We start from the raw sequence: 25,804 nt of genomic DNA on the forward strand, positions 1-25,804 counted from the left end.
AGAAACAGCACTGCAAACAGGCCTTCGCGTTAATGCATATCATGACAATATGAAAGATCTTATTGGTAACAGGCTTGAGATGAAAAGCTACGTAGGTCTGTCAACGCATGACCCTCCTGTGTCCCACAGAGCTCAACATGATGGACTGAGGCTCTGAGATCAATGACCCAATAGTAGTAGAAGGCTTCCGTGAACTTCTGACTCATGTTCACTTATATACTGCATGTTCATGCCTACAATGAAAGAAAGCCTAAGAGCTAATGACAACAATTAAGGGTGTTGCACAGAAATAAGTATTTAACATGACAAAGAGCGTTCTGAATAAGAGTTCAGCATCTGCCCATGGTAGGGAGGCTGCTGCTGTGTGAAGGCTACAACCAAAGATGCAGAAACTACTGTGAAAATGTGATGCTTCTCACATTTACCTCAGCATGAAGCTGCAACGTGTGATGGCGATGGGGCTGGAGCACGGGAAGACCTGGCGCAGCCTCCTTAGCAGGGACAGACAGTGCTCTATGTGCAGATTAAAGCTGTCCGCCAGGCTGTTCTTCTGCAAAAGCAAAAAAATCAAAAAAAAAAAAAAAAAAAAAAAATCTATCTTTTCAGTCATTCAGTACTCAGATGCCGGATACTTTCGCTGAAGGAAAGCTACTGGCACATCATCACTGCAGTCATTTCTTCAGTGGAAAAAAAGCCTGCAGCACTTCATCAGGACTCATCTGTAGATAAGAGCTCTTACGTCCGGGTATTTAGGACCCTTGAACAGTACAGCATAAAGCCAAAAGATCTGCAGCCCTGTAGATTACGCCGTTATGCTGAAACATTGAGACGAGTTGAGAGTAAGACCTACCAACTCTTCTTCCAGGCTTGAAGCATCCCACTCCTCCTCTATGGTCCTTAGGAGCCCAAGCAAAAAGGAGTAACACATTCGCTCGCCTCGATGGTGGCTACTGTAGCAACGCCAGCGTCTAAAAGGAGGAAAGCCATAAAAACATGGTCATTATTGACCAATACTGATCACAATACAGTATGAAAAATACATATACTGTATGCATAATGTTACATAATTTATTGTTCACAGAATTTTTTAATAATATTACGACCTATTGAGAAACGTACATGATGGCCTGTTGAAGTGGCGACAGGTTGGTTTGAACAGCATGATGAGACAGCACTGTCCATGCTTGTTTGCTCAATCTCCCACCCCAGTTGTAGGTCTCCGTCTTGGTTTAAAAAAAATATATATATTTTTTTTTTAAATCACACACACAACACAGGTCATCTATTTTCGCTCCATCTCCTAACAAGAACGAGAAAACAAACAGGATGTTTACCTGAACCTGCTGGTGTTCATACAGAAGAATTTGGCTCAGAAGCTTCTCATGAATCCTTACTTGTGAGTCTCTCCTGCTGAGGGCCGTGTCCCTCTGGGGAAATACACCATATGTTTGTGAGTTTGTTACTTTTCTGCACCAGAGGTAATGATGCCTTGCAAATAGGCTGGCATTTTCAGGTCCCATTTCACAGTCCATCATACCAAAGGTCAGACAACGAGTGAGACTATGTATTGTGTGCAGTAAACAAAGTATTGTTCTCAGTCAGACTGCTCACTGTTACTTATAAGACAGAGGAAAGCAACAAAATTTACAGCGCTGTGCCTCTCCACGTGTCGGCCCACCACGTGTACCTGGGTGGTGAAGAGCTTCAAGATCAGATGACACTCTCCCTGCACTTTGGAGGCGCTGGATCGGGGCTCAAGCTTGAACCACCTGTCATATCCGCCTACTGGTATCTCCTGTATTTCATAAGCATGAGAGAGTGGACACTTCAGGTGGAGAAAGGGCTCCCAATAAGCCAAGGACCAGTGACAGATTCACATATATCACACAAGGACTGTACAACTCACATTAACAGGAATGTTAACGCAGCCAAGGAAGTCGTCCATGTTTTCCTCGGCTCCTGATGCCGAGGTGCCGTTGGTTCGGACAGACTTTGCAATCTGCTTGAAATACCTGGTATAGCAACGGGAAACTGAATTATCAATCAAAAATAGAAGTGAACGAGTCTCACAAATCATTGTTATTATAGGGAGATGCCATTAAATCCTGCAATGTGTATTTTAAGGCTGTTCTGCCTCCCCTATACCTACCTGCCCATGCCTTTCAGCCCACTGACTTCATTGAGCTTCTTGCAGGCTTCAGCCACAGAAACATCATCATCATGATCCCTGACAAAATATTAGTGCTGTAAGTCATATACAGGATAATACAGCACTACAGCAATGAGATGTTCTACCAAAATGACTACTTTTATTTGATACAATAAAATACCATGCAATTCAGTTTAAAAGTAACTAGAGAAATCTCCTTAAAATGGAATTAGTTATTTAATGCATTACAAACTAAGGAAGGGAATGTGATGTACAATGACACTAGTACATACAAGGTATTTAACATAAAGGTTAATTGTTGCATTCATCAATTCATGAATTTAAATCAATTTTGTTTCCATGTAACGGATGCAGAGAAAGTCATTGCAGTGCCCTCTATGCATTTGTGTGTGAACAATGCTTCTCACCATATGTCCAAATGGAGAAAATCACTTAGAACATCATCGATCTCACTGTAAGAAAATAAAGAATTTTTCACTGAATCTCAATCTGAAAGCAGAGGAGTTTTGTTAAGAATCACAAAATATTTTACGTTTATTTTTTTCCCCACTCCATTAAATTTTGCAAACAAACAGTAACCGTGCATTAAAATTTGCAGAAATATGTCATGTTTAAGTTTGTTCCTGGCACAGGTTGTGTTAATGTTTCAGAAAAATTGACAAAACGTGCAATTTGAGCAGAGTTTTGGCACCTCTGGTCAAATTGCACGTTTTGTTCATATGTTGCTTACAGTCTGATGTTCACGTGTTTTGAACATGATTTGTAACGAACAGCAGCAGATACTCACAAAACAAAGTGCTCATTCCACACTGGATTCAGGGTCTCATGCTTCACCTCCGTGACCTGGATGCACTTTGCTGCTAGTCCCTCTTTGACACTGGCATGCTTCTCCAGCTTTTCTTTCCTCTTGCGAAAGCTGAACTTGCGTTCTCGTTTCTCCTCTACCTCTCGAGGGGCTTGTCCCGGAACAATTCCCAGCATACAGTAGGGATCGCTGTAACCTGAAACCAATAGGAACCTACTTTCTATTGCCATTGATGCTAAGCCATTGCACTTACGTTCAAAATCCAAAAGTGTCTTGGTGTACATTTTATTTGATTGTAATAAACAAAATATATTATTTAAACAGAATAAACGGGGGAGGGCATGGGAATGTGGGGGCACAGCGGGTTCAAGTCTGGGGTTCAAGTCCTGCTTGGACTGCCATGCAACGGACCGGTGTCCCGCCCTGGGTGTGCCTCTCCCCTCAGCCTTACGCCCCGTGTTGCCGGGTTGGGCTCCGGTTCGCCCTGACCCCACTTGGGACAAGCGGTTGTTGGCAATGACGGAATAAAATTTTAATAGATAGAAGGCACAGCTCACCATTAGGATCTTTAGCCAGGAGATCTTTTCCCTCCACTACAGAGATCTTTAAGGAGAAACTTGCTCTCTGAAACAGATTTGATTGGAAATTAAATACAAGAATAAGCTGTGTGCAAATTACATCTCCACAATGATGAGACATTGAAGGAAAAATGTCTTAATTAGTTCAACATCATGTCAGACTGGTGCTGGAATTCCTTCCTTCCACATATCAGTGAGTCATGCATATTTTTAAGCTCGTGTCCATTTTTATGTTCTGCCAAAATTTTTCCTAGGTCCTAAAAAGACAATGTATGCCAGTTTCATTATTTTTATCATTCAAGGATGAATCTTTGGTAAGTGTTTAGTTCTGGCACCTTGGAGGACCAGGGTTGTAGGTTCAAATCCAGCACTGCTTATGTCTGTATGGAGTTCACGTTCTCCCTGTGCTTACATTACATTACTTCATTTAGCTGATACGCTTCTCCAAAGTGACTTACAGTGTTAAGCTACTTAAAGTTGTTTACCCAGTTATACAGCTGGATGATTATTATTTTTCTTTTTTTTTTTTTACTGGCACAATGTTAGGATAAGTACCCTGTTCATTTGTATTAAAGCTAGAGGTGAGATGCAAACCAGTGACCTTTGGGTCCAAAGGCTGCAACTTGAACCAGTACGCTACCAGCTGTTCACATGGGTTTCCTCCCATCATCCACAGGCATGTGATTCTGGTGCATTGGTATCCCAAAATTGTGTGTGTGAGAGCACCTTGTGATGGATCCATGTGCCTCGAGGTATTATTTATAAATTATAGCCACCTAGTGCGGAAGAAGTGTTTGTAGAAAGGAATTAGAGGTAAATTATGCAATGGGTTTTACTCTGTTGTTTAGAAATGTGTACTAAAAATCCCTATCCAGTGATATATTTACAGGCACACAGTAGAAAAGCACCAAAAAAGACAAGAACGAGACAAAAAAAAGCGCACGGAAACAAACACAAGGTTCTACCCCAGACAATCCCTTAGCCTAGTTTATTGAAAGCATAAGGTAAAAATTGCCACCAATAGTCACAAATAAATATCACCAGCTATTGTCCAACAGATAACCTTCACGCAACCAACTACCAGGTCCATCACTGAGCAGCCGTGAGGACTCTGCTGACAAGACCAACAGTGACCACTCCAGCTGACAATTCACTGCAGTAAAATTGTACTGTCTATACATTTGCAGTTCGACAATCCAGTCTAAACATTTAAAACACCATTTATACTAAAACAACAATATACTCATTAAACAACAGCAAGGGGTATTATTTCACCTTCCCTGTCATTAACCACAGTACACCAGTAATGCATAAATTGTACTTTTGATAAGATGTACGTCGCTTTGACAAAAGCATCTGCTAAATGAATAAATGTAAATCTAATGTAAATGTAAATCCTGCATTTGCCTTCGTTACCCTGCAGGGCTCCACTTCCCACAAGCACTGCGTGCCTCCCGTGTCCTCGCCAGGCGACTCTACTTGTAACCTGAATTAAGTGTTTTTGCAGCACAACTTGTGCACCAGTAAATCATTTTTAGCTTTAAACCACAATTTGCTTTTAGTTCCTTTTCTTTGCCTCTCAACTCTCAAACCCATTTCCACTTGTGTGGCACCAGCTGCTCTGTTACAGGTACTAAAGGTGGAATAAAACCAAGAGGAATTAAAACAAAGTAAATGACATTATACTCTGCCACATTATTGTTCTGCGTTTCATGGTTATGACTGATGTAGAAGTACCGGCATCCTGCTAAAAAGAAATAGTTTAAACATTTGCTTCAGTTTTTTTTTTTTTTGGTCCTCTCCGTTGTCACTGCTAACAGTAAGGAGGATGAACCCCAGCCATCTCACCCACGTAAGAGAACACGGATCATCTGTGTTCCCTGGGCCTCCCCTCCACAGATGGCTGGTGAGGCAGCGAGCGACTCGGATCCAATTTGAGACTTTAAATAAAAATCCTGCTAAGGTGTCTGGCCTCCCTCACATCTCTGGTTACCAAAGAACATAAAATTGTTTAATAATGTTACTTTATTTTTTCTTTTTCTCTCCATTGCTGGGTTCACAGAGTTACTGTTCAAAGGTTATGGGTTCGAATCCAGGACCATCTGTGCCTGTGTGGGCTCTGCTTGGCTCTGGATCAGTGAGAATGGTTGGATCAACCAATCCAATCGGTATTATGCATGAACAAAACAAATGTGCGCACGCATACGCACACACACACACACACACCACTAGAAAAAATGTTTAAACACTTCCTTAATTAAGGATGACTTTAAGGAGACGTGGAAAGGAAGAATGAAGTGGAGCTGAATCCACTTACCTTGGACTCTTGGACTCTCTGCAGAACAACTTCATGCAGTTCTGGTTTCACTTCAAAAACCTAACAGAGGAGCAGCAGTGGAAACAGAAGGGAAGACATCACAGTCAGCAGCGTAACCTCATCCTCGGTGGACAGAAGACTCACGGGACCCCCACGGGACCCCCTGGTGCCGGGTCCAACGTCAGTTATGTTGCTGAGAGCAATAACTCACGAGGAGACAGAACACGGTTCTTCAAGTCAACATGGCACAAGGGCTCAGGTTTGTCAAGACAAAATTAAGAAAAGGGATTATTTTGTGTATTCAGTATCATACATCAAGTTAGATGTCGCACATGAATATGTGCCGGTGCATTTTGTCGGAACACAGTCAAAAACAGGAATCTTTCAGTTTCTAATAACGCAGTCCATCATTGCGCATTATATATATATTTTTTTTACTCAGTGTAAACATAAAAACACAACAGGCTGCAATACATAACCTCAACACAAGTGAGGTGAGTATAAGGAATTGCTTTAGACATAACTGTGAGATAAACACACGCAACAATGAAAAAGCAAAAGCGCTAACTGAAAATTTAAAATAAATAAAATTTTGTGTATTATTCTCTACATTACACTGGAAACAATGACTGATTGATTAATAAAGACACTTTAGCAAAGATGATCTAACATCAAATATTTAGCAATGCTACAGAGCACCTCTGATACCATACTGTCTGTATTCTTTGCAAAGTAAAAGACACAGTGATCCTGTAAACTTTATTTCTTTATATCATTATCATCTGTGAGCAAAATTATCTTCTGAAAAGGCTGAAAAGAAATAGCAAAAGGCATTGGCAAAAGCAGCACAAAGGAAAATTCAAGAGACAAAATAATGTTAAACAATACATTAGAATTTCTATTTTTCACCTGGAAACCATCTTCACTTTTCCATAAGACATAATGGTAATTCATCACCTTCGCAATGGAAATTTATGCAAGGGGGTGATTTCAGGGCACCTGGGAAATCAGTTTACCCTGTTACGTGTGGGACGGCTGTATATCCCAACACACGTTATCCACTTCATATTTGACAGTCAACCAACCACTTTAGCCAGCAGATCAGTTGACCAGCGTACCTTCTGTAGATACCTGTAGAGGTCTCCTTCATTGGTCACGTATTCAGGTGAGGGCACTCCAACTCTGTTTACCACTGTGTAAATCACTTCCTCATATAGAAGGTCCAGCTGCAAGACACCGGGCCACACGTTCAGAAATATGGCACACAACACGGGCAAACTTTCCACTCATAGCATGAAAACCATGTTCTGAGAAGCAACTGATGTTCATATTAGGAGTAAAATTTTATATGACAGAATTTATAGAGAGATTTTCTATTTATTTTTTATTTTTTTACCTATGGCCAAAGCACAACATTTTCAGGGATGCAGCTATGCTGCATTGTTGGGTGGAAGGAGTAAGAAGAGTAGCCTTAAAATGTAATTAGTAAATAAATAAAATAAACACACAGTCAATATGGAAAGTACTGTCATTTATGTCATATGCCAGTTTCATCTATAGTTCTGAGTCCTTCAACTCAACAGGGACCCAGTTTGCTCACCTCACCCCTGGTGGGCTGCTGTATGGTACATGGCTGACCGGTGTTCTCTGGCGGTGGAGGGAGGTGACTCTCTCCTCGGGCCTGTACCCAAAGAAGGAGTCTCATTAAATCACTGCGCCACACAATAATAAAGCAGTAAGAGCTGGAAAAACCACGATACATTATTTTACATTTTGTGCGTTTCCCTCCTTCACATTTTACTTGTATCCGAGAAGAGCTACGGACGGAACGCGTTTCAACTAAGCTTTACTTCTCAGTGCTGAGATGACAAAAAAGTAGTAAGTAGCCTGAAAAGACACTGCTCTTCCATTTGTGTGAGTGTTGCAGGGAGTTGGTACGAACTGCTTGTGCCCGATTAGTCTTGGAAATCCTCCACTTAACACTTTCCTTGTGTTCACACATGTCACAAGACCCATGACACCAGCAGGCTAGAAATGAGTCCCTTTCGGCTCCTCGCGAGCTCCGGCTCAGACCTAACCCCCTCCTTTTCACAAGAAGTTGGAAACGCAAGCTAAGTACAGCGACAAACCTCCGAAACAAGCGTTCACAGCCGTGGCGTCTCTTACCTCGGACTGCACGGTGCGCTGCACGTTCTCCCACTTCTGCTGAATGCTCTTCACGCCTTCAAGAAAATCCCCACCTCCTCGGACTGTCCTGAGAAGCACCAGAAACATAAAAATATCAGGTAATCATCACCTAAATGTGGTCCGAGATACTGGGCTTACCTTCTCCCCTTAGTGCCAAAAACCCAGTGGCTCATCTTCATACAGAACCTCAGAAGGTACGAAAACTACTCATTTCAGCTCATGGACTGCACGTACAACTCCTCCTCATGCTGTAATGGAGCAGACTATATGTCAGACCACGGGCGTTATGTTTTCCAGGATGCTGCTGTAGGATTGTCCCAGAGCACACTCTTTCGAGCCCCTGACCCGCCACACAGTGGGCAGTGGCTAAACCCCCCCCACCCCGATTTACATGACATTTCTCTCAAAAGCAACTTACAATGTTAAGGTTACCATTATTACCAGGATTTACCCATTTATGCAGCTGGGTAATTTTATCGGAGCAATTTAGAGCAAGTACCTTTCTCAAGGGTACTACAACCAGAGGTGTTGCAGGTTTGATCACCCTTTGGATCCAAAGGACCAAAATCCATAACTCTCGCTGTGGTTTCATGTGAGCGAAGTTGTTATGCATATTCCACCAGACAGCTGAAGGTTTCCAGACAAATCTTACAAATACACAAAACAGCAGGAAAAAATTTCTTAACAGCTTTACTTATCAAATATTCAAGAAATATATGTGTTTGAGATTCCATTTAAACCGTCTCAGAGGAAAAACAGAAAGGCAAAAGAGTGGGAACAGCTGATAAATGGCTGGAGCAAAGACTTTGGCTAAGATGTAATATGTTTGAAAAAAGTAGAAAAAAATAAACACCTCTTTGAATGGCAAGGTTACAGTAATCAGGGACTGGTTTTTTCCACTACACTTCGTATGGGCCGATGTTACGCTCCATGGATATGGACACCACCCTATGAGGTAGCGTTTCAGGCGCACGTCGACTGAGATGGTGTCTGTCGCCAGCTGGGAGAGGATACAGGTGTGAGCAGGCGATCCAGTCAATTCACCTCATGTGTTTCAGCCAGGATTGGGGACTTACACACACTTCACACACTTTTTGGTTGGTAACATGGGAGAGTCCTTATACCGGAATGAGCCGGAACAACGAGTGTTTACAGAGTGAGGGTAGGGTCCACAGGGGATGTCAAACTTGAAAAGCTCACCTATTGGGAATGTGGAAAATACACCAAACTTCTGATTTTTTCAAAGAAATTGTGAGACACTGGCAGGGCAGAGTAAGCAAAGCTACGTCACCCCCTCACCAAGTGTCCTCAACCGCTTTTTCGAAGCAGGGTCAAGGCATCACTACTCGTCCACTTCATTAGTCTTCAGTGCGGTCATTGATTTATCACATGGAAGCTGGGATGTGCACATGTATGTGAGGCTGCTGTGTTCGCCACACAGTGAACTGGTACACTACTCTTACCATACTGTTGAACACTACCTGCGTAAAAGAGGCAGGTACCACCTCGCATGTAAAAAGTTATGTTCTGATGCCATTCCTTTTTTCTCTGAACTCCGACTCCATGCTCCCCCTCAGCAGAAGCAGAAAAAGGAAGTTGTATAGAGAATTATAACATTGGACCCCAAGGTCATTCTAACAACACTGAAAATTGTGTATTTTTTGAGAAAACAGAAGAAAAATCTGCCTGAAAACATGAACAATCAAAATAACTGCCTGTAAGTGAACTTTAATTAAAGGAGGAATGTTCTCAGATATATTAGTTTCTTTTGGACATAAAATCTGCATAATAGAGAAAAAGAAGGATTTTTACTGAGTGACTTGATGCTGCACAAAGACCAGGATTCTGGATATGGAGGACAGAACTAACATGTAAACATACAAACAAATAGTTGAATAAATAAACACTAACAAATAAAACATTACATCAACTCAAATCACTGCCTCTAGAGGTAGAAAGAAAGAACAGAACCACATTAAGAGATGAAATGGCTTTTCTTTATGCATTTTAAGAAAAGAAAAAAGGGTAGTAGTTGTAGTAGCATTTTAAAATTTGAATTTCTACTTTGCTAGTGTTTGTTGTATCATTTATTTTTTTCTAGAATAAAAACATTTCTAATACAATTAGGTGTGCTCATCACATCTGACTTCTGTGTACAGTACAAATAAAATAGCAAATTCACGTGCCTGAAGATACAGTACGGAAGTGCGCATGCGCACGCGCGCACACACACACACACACACACACACACACACACACACACAACAAATGCAGTATGCAGACAGCTTCCATTCGCAGAAAACACCAACACACTTCACAAAACAACTCTTTCAGGTGTTGCTAGGGAACAGTTTCCTCCCACGCTGCCTCTTTTTTTTTTTGTTTTTTTAGATTTCATTATTTTTGTTTTAATTCAGTTAAACTCATCCAAAAAGGGAGCCCCCATGTTCAGGAGCACTGACGAAGGAGTGCGTCACTTGGGTGACTACTCCTTTACATGTAAATATATGCACATAACTGACTTATATTAATAATTTTGAAACACCACCACAAGTGCCTTCAAGACCACATGGTTGCATTAATATGATGAAAACATATTAATTGCTTTCCCTGGTTAATACAGTAACAACGTATGAACAAAGACTGAAACATAAACATAGCAAACTATTACTATTAAACTTTTATCATAAGCGAAAGCACAGTGACGCGAACGTTGAACGTCAGCTCATCACAACGTTGTTTACACTGATCGTGGACAAAACCTTTCCTGTTCCTACTAAATTTCTGCACAACTGTATCAGGAGGAGGGAAATAAACAGTGCAAAAAAATAATTCAAGCTGTGCTCCTTGTGCCATGCTTTATTGTCAGATATATGTGTGTGTGTGTGTGAGAAACCCACGTTCACTAATTGGCTGAAATGAGCTGCTCCGTCTCTCAGTGTGACACAGTGGCACACAGGATGCAAACAAGACCCTCTAATGGCTTCATCTGGGCTTTCTGTAACCCTAATCTGCATAAGCGAGACAGAGGTCCAAGTGGCTCTCAGGCTGGCTCAACTAGCTGGAGACCCCACCTGGACGGGTGTCTGCATGCGTTTTCCACCGCCGCTGAATGTAACCCCATTCACTCCCCTGGTTAAAAGGTTTTAACTCATTTAAGACAAAAATAAAAACACAACCAAATATAAAAATACAATAACAGGAGGACTCTCAGCTGTATGTTAAGGGCCAAATTATAATTGCTAATAAGGAAGAGAGAACAAGACATCAAATGGAGGAGAAAACTTTGAGCTTTGTGAAAGACTGCTGAGAGCCTTACGGTCACGGAACATGATGGCGGTGTCGCTGAAAACCGAGCAGAGGGGAGAAGGCCACAAACTGAAGGGAAACGGGACATCTTTCATCGCAAAAAAAACGGTGTACACAAGCAGTGGTTAATTGCATAGGGAAGAAATTAGAAATCATTTTACAAAAAAAAAAAAAAAAAGCTAAAGCACTAACGCACTCGATCCCCAACTGGGCTAATGAGACTTTTCTAGATGCTGAAAAGACTGGAGTAACACTGCTGGGCCAGAAAAGAGAAAAGCAGGAGGTTAGCAAAGCTTGACATGTTCCGTTGGCTTTTTATTTCATTCTGCATTACAATTAAAACATCCGATGAGTTTTCTTAATGGGCACAGAATTACACCCATAATGGCGAACTGAGAAATAAAGGAACAAATGAATCATTTGCATTAATTGCCTAGATGATATTAGAGTCCCCATCCTGCTGATGGTATATGAAGCCATGGAGTTTGGTCAGATGGTAAATGAAGTAGTGAAATAAGGTACCGGCATTCCAGGTGGTCGGCTTTCACCTACACCTATAATTCCCTCATTAAAACACAGTATTGCTATCATCTGTGGCACCTGACTGCCTTCATTCTAGGAATTTCACACCTTTGTATAAAGTACTTTCCCCTGTGTGTTCCTGTCAAAGTGAACCTTTGAGGGAATAATGATCATTTTCACGAAAATCCTTTCTGCATGAAACTGCTCAGCTTTACCATTCTCCAATGTACGGCAATCGGGGAGCACACGTCATCTTCACACAAAACAGCCCTACGGCACTGCGCGGACCTGGGGACTTTTCTAGAAGCTCCATTCACATGCAGATCACACGGAGACAGGCACCAGAGGTATTAGCTTTCTCTGAACAGAAGCACTCTGTTAATTACGCGAAAAAACTGCTTCCAGGACCTTAATGATGAGCCAATACTTGACAGTTTGTACGTGAGGGAGATAATACCTCTTTGGCATAGCCCGTCCTGTGTCACAGGTGCCTTGGCTGGGGGAAAATGGAAGATTGATTAATTTGGATAATCGTGTTCTTCATTTACCACTTAATCTGAACACCAATTGACAGAAGAATGCGTTTTGGAAGCATGTTCTCTTTAGCAAATACAAACGTACACTGTTTTAACAAAAATAGCCACCTTCACTAGTACAGCACTCTTCTTTCAGCCAAGCAGAACCTTTACTCTAGTACAGTCATTTAAGAAATAGTAAATGAAATGGGTGATGAAAAATATTAGTCAAACGCCAATTCGGATTACGAGAACTTAACTTAGAAGGAACTAATAACCACGCTTCACCTTATGAGGCATTTCGAAAGTATTTACACACATCGAATTTAGATATTTTGTGCCTCCAGCAGCTAAGCAGCGAGAGATCAGAGGTACCATGTAGTACGTGATCATGGTCCGTTTGAACTGTCCAAACCATGTCAGCTTGTTCCCCACACACACACACACACACACACACACACACACACACACACACACACACACACACACTCTTTCAGAACCGCTTGTCCCATACGGGCTCACGGGGGAACCGGAGCCTACTCGGCAACACAGGGCGTAAGGCTGGAGGGGGAGGGGACACACCCAGGACGGGACGCCAGTCCGTCGCAAGGCACCCCAAGTGGGACTTGAACCCCAGACCCACCGGAGAGCAGGACTGTGGTCCAACCCACCAGCTTGTTCCGATGAACACAAATTAATTTTCATCGTTTTCGCTTCTTTTTATTGTGTTTTTTTGCATGAAATGTTGAATTAATTTGTAAACACTGAGTACCATCTATATGTACAGTATGTCTTGTTTGTTAATCTTTGTTAAGTGTACAGTGCATATAGTATAACAACAACAGTATAATATAGTGTACAGTATAACAGCAGTGAAAGCAGTAAATGACTGCAGGTACACAACCATACAGTAATTAATAAAGAGAAACTGCTTCGTTAAGTAACTGTCCATTTTAATAGGATTTGGTAATATTTTGTATCAATATCAATGTGCAGGATCAGATTACGGTTTCTATAGCTCTGATTATGGTGTCAATTTTACCATTGAAATTAACAGCAATTATATCTTTGAGTTATGAGAATTCACCTTATGAAAGGCTTTTTCAAGAGTGAACCATCTTCGTAAGGCTTGGAAAAAGTGTCAGGCTGTTCATCTCAAGTGAAATGGACAAAACTGTCAGCAAAGTCTCCTGTTCGCAGCCACATGCATTTTAGTTCGGCTAACTCGGACATATTAAAAATTGCAGGAGGACAAACCCCAGCAGTTAATCACATTTATCTGGCCTCAAGCCACCACTGCTCAGTGCCTTCTGTGGAAACAAAAAGATCTTTAAACTTCAGCCTTTCCAAAAAGGACTGGGTTTCCAAAGAGCAAATATATTAGTTAGTTTTCCAAAGAGGAAGGAGAATGATTGCAGCCATGCCATATGCCGTAATACAATCAATCTCAGTGGTGCATGCATGTACTGCACAGTCGTATGTGCATCTTTTGTTGTGCTGACATTCTAAAAAAGGAAGCATCACGCTCTACACTATTCCATTTCAACGTCTTATTCATTCACCTACCATTTCCGATGGTATAAACCTTATGAACTTTGAACATAGTACCAAGAAGCCCGTCTCATGTGAAGTCATTCTACGTTAAAAATATCAGTTTTGACTCCGCCTGCGTTTGATTTTCGGATAACACCTGTGCTTCCCTTCCTGCCTAAAGGTTAAAGCATTCCTCCGCTGAATATATGTGACGCCTGGTATTTGGAAGCGGTAATGGGTCTGCAGGGAGGGGGACTCAGTAGGACCCTGCTCAATGAAGTATCCATTCGGCGGAAGACGAGCTAGCCAGGGATCACCTCGGACCTGTCAGCTACACATAGGGCCTCAGCTCCACAACCTTTGCAAAATATCACAAGGCATAAATCAGAAGTCATTATTTCATTGTCTTCTCTATCTGAATCAATTTTTCTTTATTTCATACATTAAACTAAATATCATAATAATGAATAAAACATTCCTGACACCTCATCTCTTTAGTATAAAATCGGACCGATTTCAAATTCCTAAATGGTCTCGAAAATGACTGTGACCCAAATGAGGGAAGGCAGCTCCAACACACCACCAAATACAGCAAATATCAGTAAACAGCTTTTACTATCATGACCATAACTAATTTAGTAGTAAGTGGCAACATACTTCCTCCCAATTCAAGTAAGGGAATTAAAACACTCACTGTTGGTAAATGCTTATCAATGCAGGGTCATGGTGGGTCAGAGCCTATCCCATAAGCACAGGGCACAAGACTAATAAAATACACTCTGGATGGGATGTCAGTCTATGATAGCAGGGAAAAGAAAGGGGGGGGGGGAAGTTTACTGAATCTGTGGCCCAGGCCAGGCCCAGACGAGCAGCTGCACCTGAGAACAATTTGTTAAAGGAACAAATGAGCCCCAGGTGCAGCCAACAAACTAATGAAAGAGTATAAAAAAGGTGCACTTTGAAAGCCTGGAGAAGATGCTTTGTGAAGTTGGCCCTCTACAAATGGAGGAGGAGGAAGAAGATCTCCATGCTTCATTAGCACTGTGAAAATTAGAATTTGCCATTTTTAAAGTAACAGCAATTATTTCCAGACTGATGTCACCCAGCCACCATACAGAAGTGCAGTGATTTGAAACCTGGCTCATTTGTTCGTGCCCATTTGTGCTGCTTAATGTTGTATCTCTCACTTTCTGGCACTTAAAATATAAGCAATAGGTAAAGACCCCAGCACATACTGGTGATATTGAATGAAGGACAAGAAATGAGAAGCCAAAAGAATGGTCAAAGGAGAGGCTGAGGGAGCAAGAAGTCTGAAGAGTCCCTCAGTGAACAGGCTTCCATTCGTACCTCCACCTGCTCCGGGTTCAGCCTACACGTGGGTCTCACAAACTGAAATACAAGCATGGGTTTCTGCCGTACTCTGCATGACCAACCAGAGACGAGTCAAAGGTATCAACATGGGGCTCGTCTTGGCGTTTCTTGGCGATGGGTCATTAACTACATCACTGTTCCCTTTATTTGCTTGAAACGGTATCTAATCTTTACTTTCTGTAACTGGGCACACCCACCGATTTTACCAAAACATTACTATTGGCTGACAGTAGTACACATTGTAATTAATCAATTACTGATGTATTAATTTTCAGCAGCAACCAACATTGACTATGTTCTAATAGGAATTCTGCAATGTTTGGGAGAAGAGCAGCCAACCCAACTGTGATGAAACCAAATAACTCCTCGTTTTTGTTTATTATTACTTATTTCTGCTGCTCACATGAATTGAGTTTTATTGCCTTCTATGTGGTCCAGTCAATAAGTTCTAAGAGCGGCTGCTGTGGTTACAAGCTATCGGTGAGTTTCCATTACATGTAACGATATTACAGTGCTATTGTAACCACAGCAGAGCTGTGGCTTCAGGTCGGTGTGGAGTGTTGTGCAGCAGAACAGTCTGACACGGTGCAATCTGCACATGGAGCAGAGGGTGGAACTCACCTGTGGAGCGAGCCAGGTGAGCGGAGTGCAGAGAAGACGAGAGGAGCAGCTGACGGCTCCCTAGGCCCACGCAGCGACTGACATCTCTGCGCCGGCCTCATAGCACGCCTCATGATCTCCAGCAGTACAGCACCTGTGCCTGGAGAACGGGTTCAGGTGGACTCGGCATTAGTGACTAGCTGCTGTTTCTGATGATGTCCAAAAACTAATTAGCCATAAGAACACTTAAAACCTACTTCGGGGCATCCCAAGTATTCCTGAAGCTCTGGGAGCCATAACCCATAAAACTATAGTTTATAGTAATTTCTTTCCAGGGGGACACCTGTTCTTGTCCAAATTCCAATCAAATTTACAACAATTATCAAAATAATTGTGTAGCTGCAATTTATCACCTTGGAACTCATTGTTCCCCACAAAAACAAATCATGTGAACACATCACCGCACTTATTCACTTAGCAGACGCTTTGTCCAAAGAAACTTACAACAAATACTACGTAGTGTTACTAGCCCACACACCTTATTCACCAAGGTGACTACACTGCTAGATACACTACTTACAAGGGGTTACTCATTCATGCATCAGTGAAACACACACACACTATGGGGGAACCTGAACAGCATGTCTTTGGACTGTGGGAGGAAACCGGAGCACCCGGAGGAAACCCAGACAAGGGGAGAACATGCAAACTCCACACAGACTGAGCAGGGATCAAACCCATGTTCTCTCGCACCACCCAGGCGCTGCAAGACAGCAGCGCTACTCGCTGTGCTACCGTGCCATCCAGTTATTGCATTTATTTGTTTCTGCTGATTACCATGAACTTCTGGACTACAGCAGAATTAAAAAAAAAAAAAAAAAAAAAAAAAAAAAATTCTCTTCCTCTCAGGATTTACCACACAGCTAGATGTGTCTTCTTGCATTGAAGCATGTCTCTTCAGCATCTACAACTCAGCTTTCCCAAGATTCATCCATCAGTCTCTCAGGAACACTATCGAACAGGACAATTTGCTCATTTCCATCCACTTCACCAGTCAAGAGCCTGGAGTAACAATCGAATGAGGCCACTGCTTCCCCAGCACACTGAAGCCATGATCTGATCCTGTAGATACTGTAAGATATCCTCAGGATCCACCCATATGCCACAGCACACTTGACAAACCCAGGTGGAAGCCATGGCGATATCCCACCTGGACTACTGCATCTGTCTCCTGTTTGGTCTTCCAGCCTCTGCCATCAGACCTCTCCAGTTGGTACAGGATGCTGCTGCACGAGTTGCATTCGACCTGCCGAAACATTGCAATGTATCCCACCTCCTTGTCTTTCTCCATTGGCTGCCTGTAGTTGCCTGTATTAACTTGAAGACTCTGTTCTTGGCCTACAAGATGTTCAAAGGATCTTCACACTGATGCCAACATGATCAGATCCCAAGCAAGAATGCTACACTCCTACTCTTCCAACTGTCCCAACTGTTCAGTAGTCCAACTCATGAAATATCCAAAGTCGGAAGTCCATACATTGCTGATGTTAGCTTCAATGAGGATGAATAAGCTCCCTCTGTCCCTCAGAACTACAGAATCCCTTTACTATTGAAAAATGATCCCCAAACTCATCTCTCTTGGACCCACTTCTCTCCTGATCTCTTAACAGCTCCAAAAAAAAGTATCCTTCAGTCGGTCACAATCAGCTTTGACTGAACTCTATAGGCAGCTACTTCAACGCATGTCAGCAAAAACTCCGGTATCGGACAACCTGTGATTCGGCAGACACTTGTGCATTTTGCTGGCAGGTGAAGAGGCATTTATTAACTCTGAGCTGTACCTCAAGCTGGAGAAAGTTAAGAAATAAATGAAAATAAACAAATACACGTATATGCAGTGTTTAAATCTGAACATCCTCCGTTAGCAAAACGCATCCCGCTCAGTAATCCTCCCCCCCCTCCAAAGTCCAGAGCCTTTCACTGTTCTTTTATTCACCTTGGCTGTTAAATAAAAGTCTGGCTCCTTCTGGAGAGGATTGATTAGTACTCCATCTTCTTCAAAGCCATCCACCTGGGGGATGGGGGCGATTGGTTTTCGGCAGCTGTACGCAACATAAGCAGCTTGGTACACCTGCAGTTACCTTCAACTCTAAAAAGCTTCTCTCCATTTAACAGCACCCCTTCGCCTCTCTAATCATTACCTACAGAAAAGCACAACGGGTGGCCTTCAACACATATTAACCGGGTTTTTTTTTTTTTTTTTTCTTAACCCTTGCGTCCAGAGACGCTCAGATGAATTGTACAGTTGATCTGCAACTGGACAATAAATACAGCATATATCCTATAGAAAGGACATAATTTAATTTTATGATAATTTAATTATAAAAACGCTTAGAAAAGGTGATCACACTTTTAAGAACAAATGCATTTTGAAATGACAAAACAATGTTCCTCTCTCGATTATTTACACGCTTTTCTAACCTTTCACGGAGGCAAATCTCAGGAAAAATGGCTTTTTAGAGGCAGCAAATCTTACATTAAAAGAATTATCCCTAATTTGCGAAACAGGAAACAAAGGCCGAGCCAAGAAAGCCAACCCTTCATCCTATGTCCCAGTCTGGGGTCTTAGTGCATATCGTTTCATCAGCCCACTCCAACTGTGACTTCCATTTCGGCAGAATATTCTTGGCATCGATGTGCCGAGCAATAGCTCAGGGTTAAGTAATTTTCTTGACTTGCCGCTACATAATTGCCTCATAGGAAGTGCCTGGCCAGGTACCAGTAATGTGAGATGGGCTGCTCCATGAAGCTCCATATGCACCTGCAGTGCCTGAAGATGACAATCAACTTGGCATTGAAGAAAGAATTATTTAAACCATGCTACAAATGTGAAATTTATATATAAAACACTAAGATGAATATCAAAAAAATGCTTGCAATCACATCACAAACCGTTCAATATCTAAAATACTGATTTTAACCAGGAAACGGTGCTGATCTCCAGTTCATTAAATGAATATTATGGAAAGACAACACATTTTGCTCACAAAAACCTTTCACGAAGCAAAAGAAAAAGCTTACATTCCATTGATGTTATGTTTCATTAAGGATATGATAATAGGAGACCTATTCCCCCAGATTAAACCATTTTCTGGGGATGACGACAATGTAGGGCTCAGGGGAGGTCATAGAATCAACCAGTGATACCAGCTCTCATCTTCTGTGATGCAATAAACCCTTTTATTAAAATGTGTCCCCAAAGTACTTAGTCATATTATGAGGGAAATAATAAACTCAGTAACAACCACAAAAAGACGACATACTTAGCATTTTAAAATGACTCAACAGCAATACATACTGTATTCAAAATAAACACAGCTGTAAAACCATATGCAGATTAGAGGAAAAACTCCTTTACATTAATGAAGTTTGTTGACTGGCTGGGAAAATGAATATGATATTTCAGCTGAACAGACTCAACACCTCATCATAAAGAAATGAACGGGATTTCATAACTCCAAATATACATATATCAGGTCCAGATCACCTATCATGTCTCCTTTCCAGAACAGCACACATGCCAGGTATAAAAACATTCTGTGTTTGTATTCTACAACTTCTGCGTGGCACAAGGATTAGAGGACATATGCAAAAATTAGAAGAAACCTACTTCGGCTGAGGAACGAATGATGTAATGGCATTATTTTAGTAGCACTCAAAAGCTACGGAAACATGGAGGAAATCTTGGAGGACTTTCAGAAGTCCATGTTACTTGATTTGTTTATCCACTTATAAAAAAATACACTCAAAAAAAGTGACTGCTTCTGCTGAGAGGGGGAGAGAAAAAAAAATAAAAAAATCAATATTTTGTTATTAATTAAAGGATACCGTATGTTCTTAGGCTGGACCCATGTCAAGTTTGCAGAAGAAGCTTTAGAGGATGATGCAGGTTCCAGTTCTCCGTATCTCAGATTAGAGATTTAACCAGATGTTTCCTCAGTACACTAAATGTTGGTAACTGCCAGCTGAGACCAAAAGTGGTTAAAGATCAGCCAATACTGTAGCCTCCACCTACAGTACAAGTCAGATCAAGAGGGAACCCAAACTATTTGGCATGAAAGCATCTATGAATTTGGCTTTTTATTCCTTCAGAGAATGGGCTGAAAGAGTAAAACAGGACAAAATTTTAATTGCATTTGCCATGACTGCAATGTGCCAGATAAACTGAATATGAAACAAATTTGAGTCCCACTGTTCACAAATCCATGTTTTTTTTAAATCAAACTCTCACTAACAACCAAATGAGCATACTGCAGTAAACCCACATACACACATCATCTGAAACCGCTTGTCCCATATGGGGTCGCGGGGAACCGGAGCCTAACCCGGCAACACAGGGCTCAAAGCTGGAGGGGGAGGGGACACCAGTCCGTCGCAAGGCACCCCAAGCGGGACTCGAACCCCAGACCCACTGGAGAGCAGAAGCCAGTCCATTCCACTGCACCACCGCACTCCCCCTCTGCAGTAAACCAAAAGCTAAATCAAAAAAGCAAAATCAATGTACTAAGTCAGGGACAAAAACTCCAGGAGATTTTCTGTTGGGGAAGAGAAAAATTCCGAGATGCAAATCAATACGGAAGCATCCAGTCAATTTAAAATTCTGTTTAATTTTAGCAATTACTCCAATTGCTGTTGCTGGAAACCCTTAAACTTTTCACCTGCCTTATAAAAAAAAAAAAAAAAAAAAAAAATTGTATTTTATGTAACAGCCACAAAAATGCAGTCTACACTGTACTTACTATTTGCTTTCAAAGGCATTCTGGGAAAAAAAATGACATGTCATTTTCATCTCTGAAGATATGCAACACAAACAGGGATGGTCCTGAAAAAAGGAAGCGAACGGGGCAGAAATCAAGAATAAAAAACAAAACAACTGAAGGAATTTCAGTGTAGGGCTGAACACATCTGGAAGCACGTGCCAGGGCACAAAAATCCCACTTATATGAATATATCCACCCAAAACAAACACTTCTAAGCAGCCATTTCAGGAGAAATACAATCAGTAACTGCTGCATTGTATGGATATCCCCTACTACATGCAGCTTTATGGATAAAAAGTTAACAATTTGACCACAATTTTGCGCGTTCACGTTCCGGAGGAAGTTGTTTTACTTAACGTACAGTACCTCAGTAAAAAAAAAAAAAAAAAAAAAAAAAAAAAAAAAAATTTAAAAAAAAAAAAAAAAAAAAAAAGCTAAAAGGAAAATTAGAAACAATGTTATTACTGGTGCAAAACATTAATATCAACATATATCGTAGTGAAATATATTTTTATAATGGATAGAAATGGATTACTCATGCCATGGTTGATGGATCCGCTGAGAGAGATGTGGGTAGGGCACTCGTACATCGATGTGTTAGCTGTTCCGGAAAAAATTGATATAAATTACGTTTTTGCAGCATTAGGCTAAGGGTAGATTTGAATGGGAAATAAATTCAGTTTTTCCCACATTCTGCACTGTACAAAGCAGATACATAGCTTCATGAACACAAAAATGTACTTGTTGTTCCTAGTAAGTTGGAGACACACTGGCGTGTCTGTGAGTGAGTCTCTCCTCAAAATTTGACTTCTCGTCAAGACTCAACAGGCAACATTTGCAGCACAGACTGAGAACTGCGTTTTAATAATTTATTATTTTTAAAATTTATTTATGTTTTGATCAGGAGCGGCTGCTCCGCGGAGTTATTTTGTGCGCAATTGAATATCACCGAGAGCTCAGTCAGTGTGAGGCGATCAACAGGTGCCCGCGCGCCGCGTCGCGCGCACCCACACATCCCCGCACGGCAATGAATGAATACACTAAACGGTAATATCCTCCCCTGCACGTCTCACACACACACAAAACCCACAAACACACCTGTGTCATTCCTTGCAAAGCGCTAAAATGCAAAACGCACGTTACGGCGTGGAAGAGAAAAGCGCGCGCCGGCGCGCACACACCTGTGAGCGAGAGGTCCGTCGCCCGCGCGCCGCCGACGCCGTGGTTTTCTTGCGCGCGCTTCTCTGCGTGACGGACGGTAAATTGCGGTCAATATGCAGGGCTGTCAGTCAGAGGCACCGGCCGGTTCCGCTTGTTGCGGCTCACTGACACGTCCCTTCGGCGGGAGCGGCGCGCGCGGGGCCCGGCGAACGCCAAATATGGTCAGGAGGAAGTGGGCGAACACCTTTCGCGCGACAATGTGCAGCGGAGGAATATTGGGGCTCCCGCAAAGGCCGGAGCGCGAGGCCTTCGCGGATGCCGTGGACCGTACAAGTTCCATACATGTCAATCATTCGATCAGCTAATTAATTAGTCAGTCAGCTGTTGCCTCACATAGAGTAGTACAATACCTCAAAGACGTTCATAATGTGAATCATGCATGTGATTTGTGTATTATCTTCTAAACCGACACCTTACTCCATTGTCCAGAGTAGCTGCAGTGTTAGATATTCAATTTTGCCATGATTTACCCTTCTATACAGCAGCAGGGTGTTGAAACTGTATCAGTTCAAGGTGAGTACCCAGATAAAGAGCTCTACAGTTAGAGCAGATTCAAACCAAACACCTTAAGACTGCAAGGTGACAGCCCTAACAGGATCCTCCCTCTACTCCCTTACTGGTAAATGGACCAACCTTACACACCTGGAGCTCTTACAACCCAACATCTACAACCACTTGCCCTGAGAAGGATCGCAATGCACCGGAGCTTTGCTCAGCAATGCGGGGTAGAGGGCCGAAGGGGGTGGGGACGCACCCAGGAGAGGGCACCAGTCTGTTGCAAGGCACCCCAAGCAGGGCTCGAACCCCAGACCTGTCGCGCAGGAGGCATCAGCCAAATCCACCACACCACAACACCCTTCCTCAGCATGCTTAGAAAATGAACAATGAAGAATTTGGGGAGAAGTTTTGTCGGCTCCTTGAAAAGTCAACGCGCTTTCTCAGAACGTTCTTGGAAAGCTGATGCAGTGTCTTTACAAGTGTTTTATTAATTGTTGACATTTATTCGTTTAGCTGATGCTTTTCTCCAAAGTGACGCACAGTGTCACGCTACCAAGGTATTTACTCATTTATACACCTGGGGAATTTTCCCTAGAGCAATAGCAAGTACCGTGCTTAAGAGGTGGGATTCTAACCTGCGACCTTTGGATTCAACGCAGCCGCTCGTGCCGCTACGCTACCAGCTGCCCAATTGTACTTATTTAATACGATGAAAATTTATTGTATTCCTTTGTCCAAGGCTGCACACAAATTTACTGTGGTTTACCCATTTGTACAGCAATATATTCCACTGGGGGGGGTGTGGTGGCACAGCAGGTTTGGCCTGTGCCTGCTTCCTGGTGGGTCTGGGGTTCGAGTCCTGCTTGGGGTGCCTTGCAGTGGACTGGCATCCTGTCCTGGGTGTGTCCCCTCTGCCCCGTGTTGCTGGGCTAGGCTCTGGCTCGCTACAACCCTGCTGGGGACAAACGGCTTCAGACACTGTGTGTGTGTGTGTGTGTGTGTGTGTGTGTGTGTGTGTTCTACTGCATCAATTCAGAGTAAGTTCATTATCCAAGGGTCCCATGGCAGGAGTGGGTACTTATGAAATACTCTACAGTATGACAGAATATGACAGCTGTCACCATGAAGATGAGTGTGAGACCCCTCATAGGGGGACAGAGTGGTCAGTCAAAATACTATTGCAGTCGATGAAAGATTAGTGGGAAACATGAATTTACATGTCATCTCCAGAATTCTGAACCTAGCAATATCTGCATTCCACCGATAAAGACTATTCCATCACACTTATATTTGAAATAGCAGAAATCAAACCTATTTCACTAGAATTCAGTGAGGCTTTAGATCCCGCTTCTCAGCCACACGGAGTTTTTCCATGAGTGATAAGCGATAACTTTGACGATTTTGTGCTGCTTTATCATTTCCAACGTACCGGGAAGTTTATTTTGCACGCAGAGCACCAGGATATATGTGAATCAGGACAAGTTCGTCTCTCCACTTGTGTCATCCAGATGGAGCTGTGACTCATAACTGATTTGAGATGGAAGGGTGCAATGGAGTCAGAAGTGTCGGTGAGACAGATGACAGCTCTCTGGGTCTTCGTGAACTTTTGACTTACAATATCCTCTCACACTCAGACTTCAGAGCTAAAAAGTGGCTAAATCTTAATTCAGACAAAGCCAGCCTTGCTTGAGCTCATTTGGGGATGGGAGTTTATGGCCATTTTCCAGTTCTGTTGTAAAGTCATATATATTCAAATAGACAAATCAATCCTAGAACAATTTCCTGTCAAACATTGAGAGGAAGGAGAGGCTACAAGGTTTGCTGAACAAATCTATAAGCTTTTTGACTCCGCACTGGTCCATTGTGGAGGAGCAACAGATCATACACTTTTACTCTTTTCGAATCCTTCGATTTGTTCTCTGTACTCATGCTCTTCGTTACCTTTGTTTCCGGTGTGTTCCAGAAGGAATGTAACTGTAATATGTTTTCAAAACGAAAGAGTTGTGCGAGAGCCAGATTAACATTGAACACTTAGAATCTTAATAAAATATTGTGCATAACCTAAGGTGTTTATAGTGAGAATTTATAAACTGGAAAGTTTTAAAACTGACTATACAACTAATTTATAGCAATAACAGTTATTTCTGAAGTCATCAATAAACAATGTATATACTGAGGTGGAGCAAGTAACAGAAACATCTAACAATATATTAATTTCAAGGGCGTCATAAGGAGCAGGGCCACCTTGGCCTTCAGAGCAGCTTCAGTCCTTCTTGGAACGCTATTGTACAAGTGTGTGCACTGGGATATTGCACCATTCTTCAAGAAGAGAAGCCTCCAGTTCCCTGGGGGACGAAGGAGATGGAAATCTACTCTGCATTCTGCACTCCAGAACTTCCCATAAAGGTCCAGTGAAGTTCAAATCTGGTGACTGGGGAGGAACGTTGTTTGTGCTAGGGTGCACTTGGTCCTGTTAAATGGCTTCATATTCTTTGGCCCTTAAATGACTGTCAGGAGATGGTTGCCCATATAGTTATGGATCTCCCACCAGGAGTAACTGCTGGCAAGAGACATTATGGGTTGAAGGCATCCTTCGGCTTTCTCCAAATGTAAACTCCAGGAAATACAGGAGTGAAACATCCTCATCACACCGTATCACTTTTTTTCGCTGCTCGGGTTCAAGTTTTGCGCTCCTTACACCAGGTTATCCATCTTTTTTTTGAGTTGGTCTTAGATGCAAGTGGTTTCCAAATGCCATAAATTCCAGCTCTGGGAAGCTCATGATGTACAATTTTTGCTGAGACTGGGTAAGAGGTGCAGATTCTTTTCAGTGGTAATTTTTGAGGCTGAACTTTTGTGGCATTTAGTACCTGTCCTGTGAAGTGTCTGTCTATCCCTCTTGGTGAGTTTTAACTTGCTACCACTGTTCCTCTTTACCGATGCAGTTGGTCCATGTTTGTCATATGCTGCCGTTATTTTTGAGACTGTTCCTCTTGATACATTAAATATTGTCACTCTTCATGTGACCGATTAACCTGCCATTCAGTCACCAGCTACTAGTCTCTTTGCGACTCTGTCAGTCGCCTCATGCTGCTTTGAAAACTCACGTATCAAAGTAATAATTTTCAGATCTTTCTCACGGCCGACAAGTGCTACTAATTTTCAATCAACCTAATACGCCTCGGCTTTGCAGCTGTTGTTGCAATTTTGATTGTTACTTCAAAATTTAGATCCTTTTTAATGTATTGTTGCCATTTTTTTGTCCATCCCAGTACCTTGTAGTTCATTATAAGAATACATGCACATTTAGTTTACGCAGCTAGAAATAGTAATAATAATAATAATAATAATAATAATA

The 25,804-nt window shown here is 42.1% G+C and overlaps 1 protein-coding gene across 1 annotated transcript in view; it reads right to left on the reverse strand.

Annotated features, from left to right (window-relative positions):
- The window catches only part of baiap3 (BAI1 associated protein 3), a 31,078-nt gene extending 9,004 nt beyond the window's left edge, over positions 1–22,074 (reverse strand). The window contains exons 1-16 of the mRNA XM_018735002.2: positions 21,909–22,074; positions 15,929–16,067; positions 8,037–8,124; positions 7,471–7,551; positions 6,989–7,096; positions 5,871–5,930; positions 3,533–3,599; positions 2,958–3,171; positions 2,578–2,622; positions 2,150–2,227; positions 1,907–2,012; positions 1,688–1,795; positions 1,335–1,427; positions 1,120–1,223; positions 851–968; positions 426–550 (exon numbers count right to left, since the gene is read on the reverse strand). Coding sequence (XP_018590518.2) covers positions 426–550; positions 851–968; positions 1,120–1,223; positions 1,335–1,427; positions 1,688–1,795; positions 1,907–2,012; positions 2,150–2,227; positions 2,578–2,622; positions 2,958–3,171; positions 3,533–3,599; positions 5,871–5,930; positions 6,989–7,096; positions 7,471–7,551; positions 8,037–8,124; positions 15,929–16,041 — 1,508 coding nt within the window. The 5' untranslated portion in view covers positions 16,042–16,067; positions 21,909–22,074. The remainder of the gene's footprint in view (positions 1–425; positions 551–850; positions 969–1,119; positions 1,224–1,334; positions 1,428–1,687; positions 1,796–1,906; positions 2,013–2,149; positions 2,228–2,577; positions 2,623–2,957; positions 3,172–3,532; positions 3,600–5,870; positions 5,931–6,988; positions 7,097–7,470; positions 7,552–8,036; positions 8,125–15,928; positions 16,068–21,908) is intronic.
- Between the last annotated feature and the right edge of the window lie 3,730 nt (positions 22,075–25,804).

The sequence above is a fragment of the Scleropages formosus genome, chromosome 20 (assembly GCF_900964775.1).
Source record: "Scleropages formosus chromosome 20, fSclFor1.1, whole genome shotgun sequence".
NCBI lineage: Eukaryota > Metazoa > Chordata > Actinopteri > Osteoglossiformes > Osteoglossidae > Scleropages > Scleropages formosus.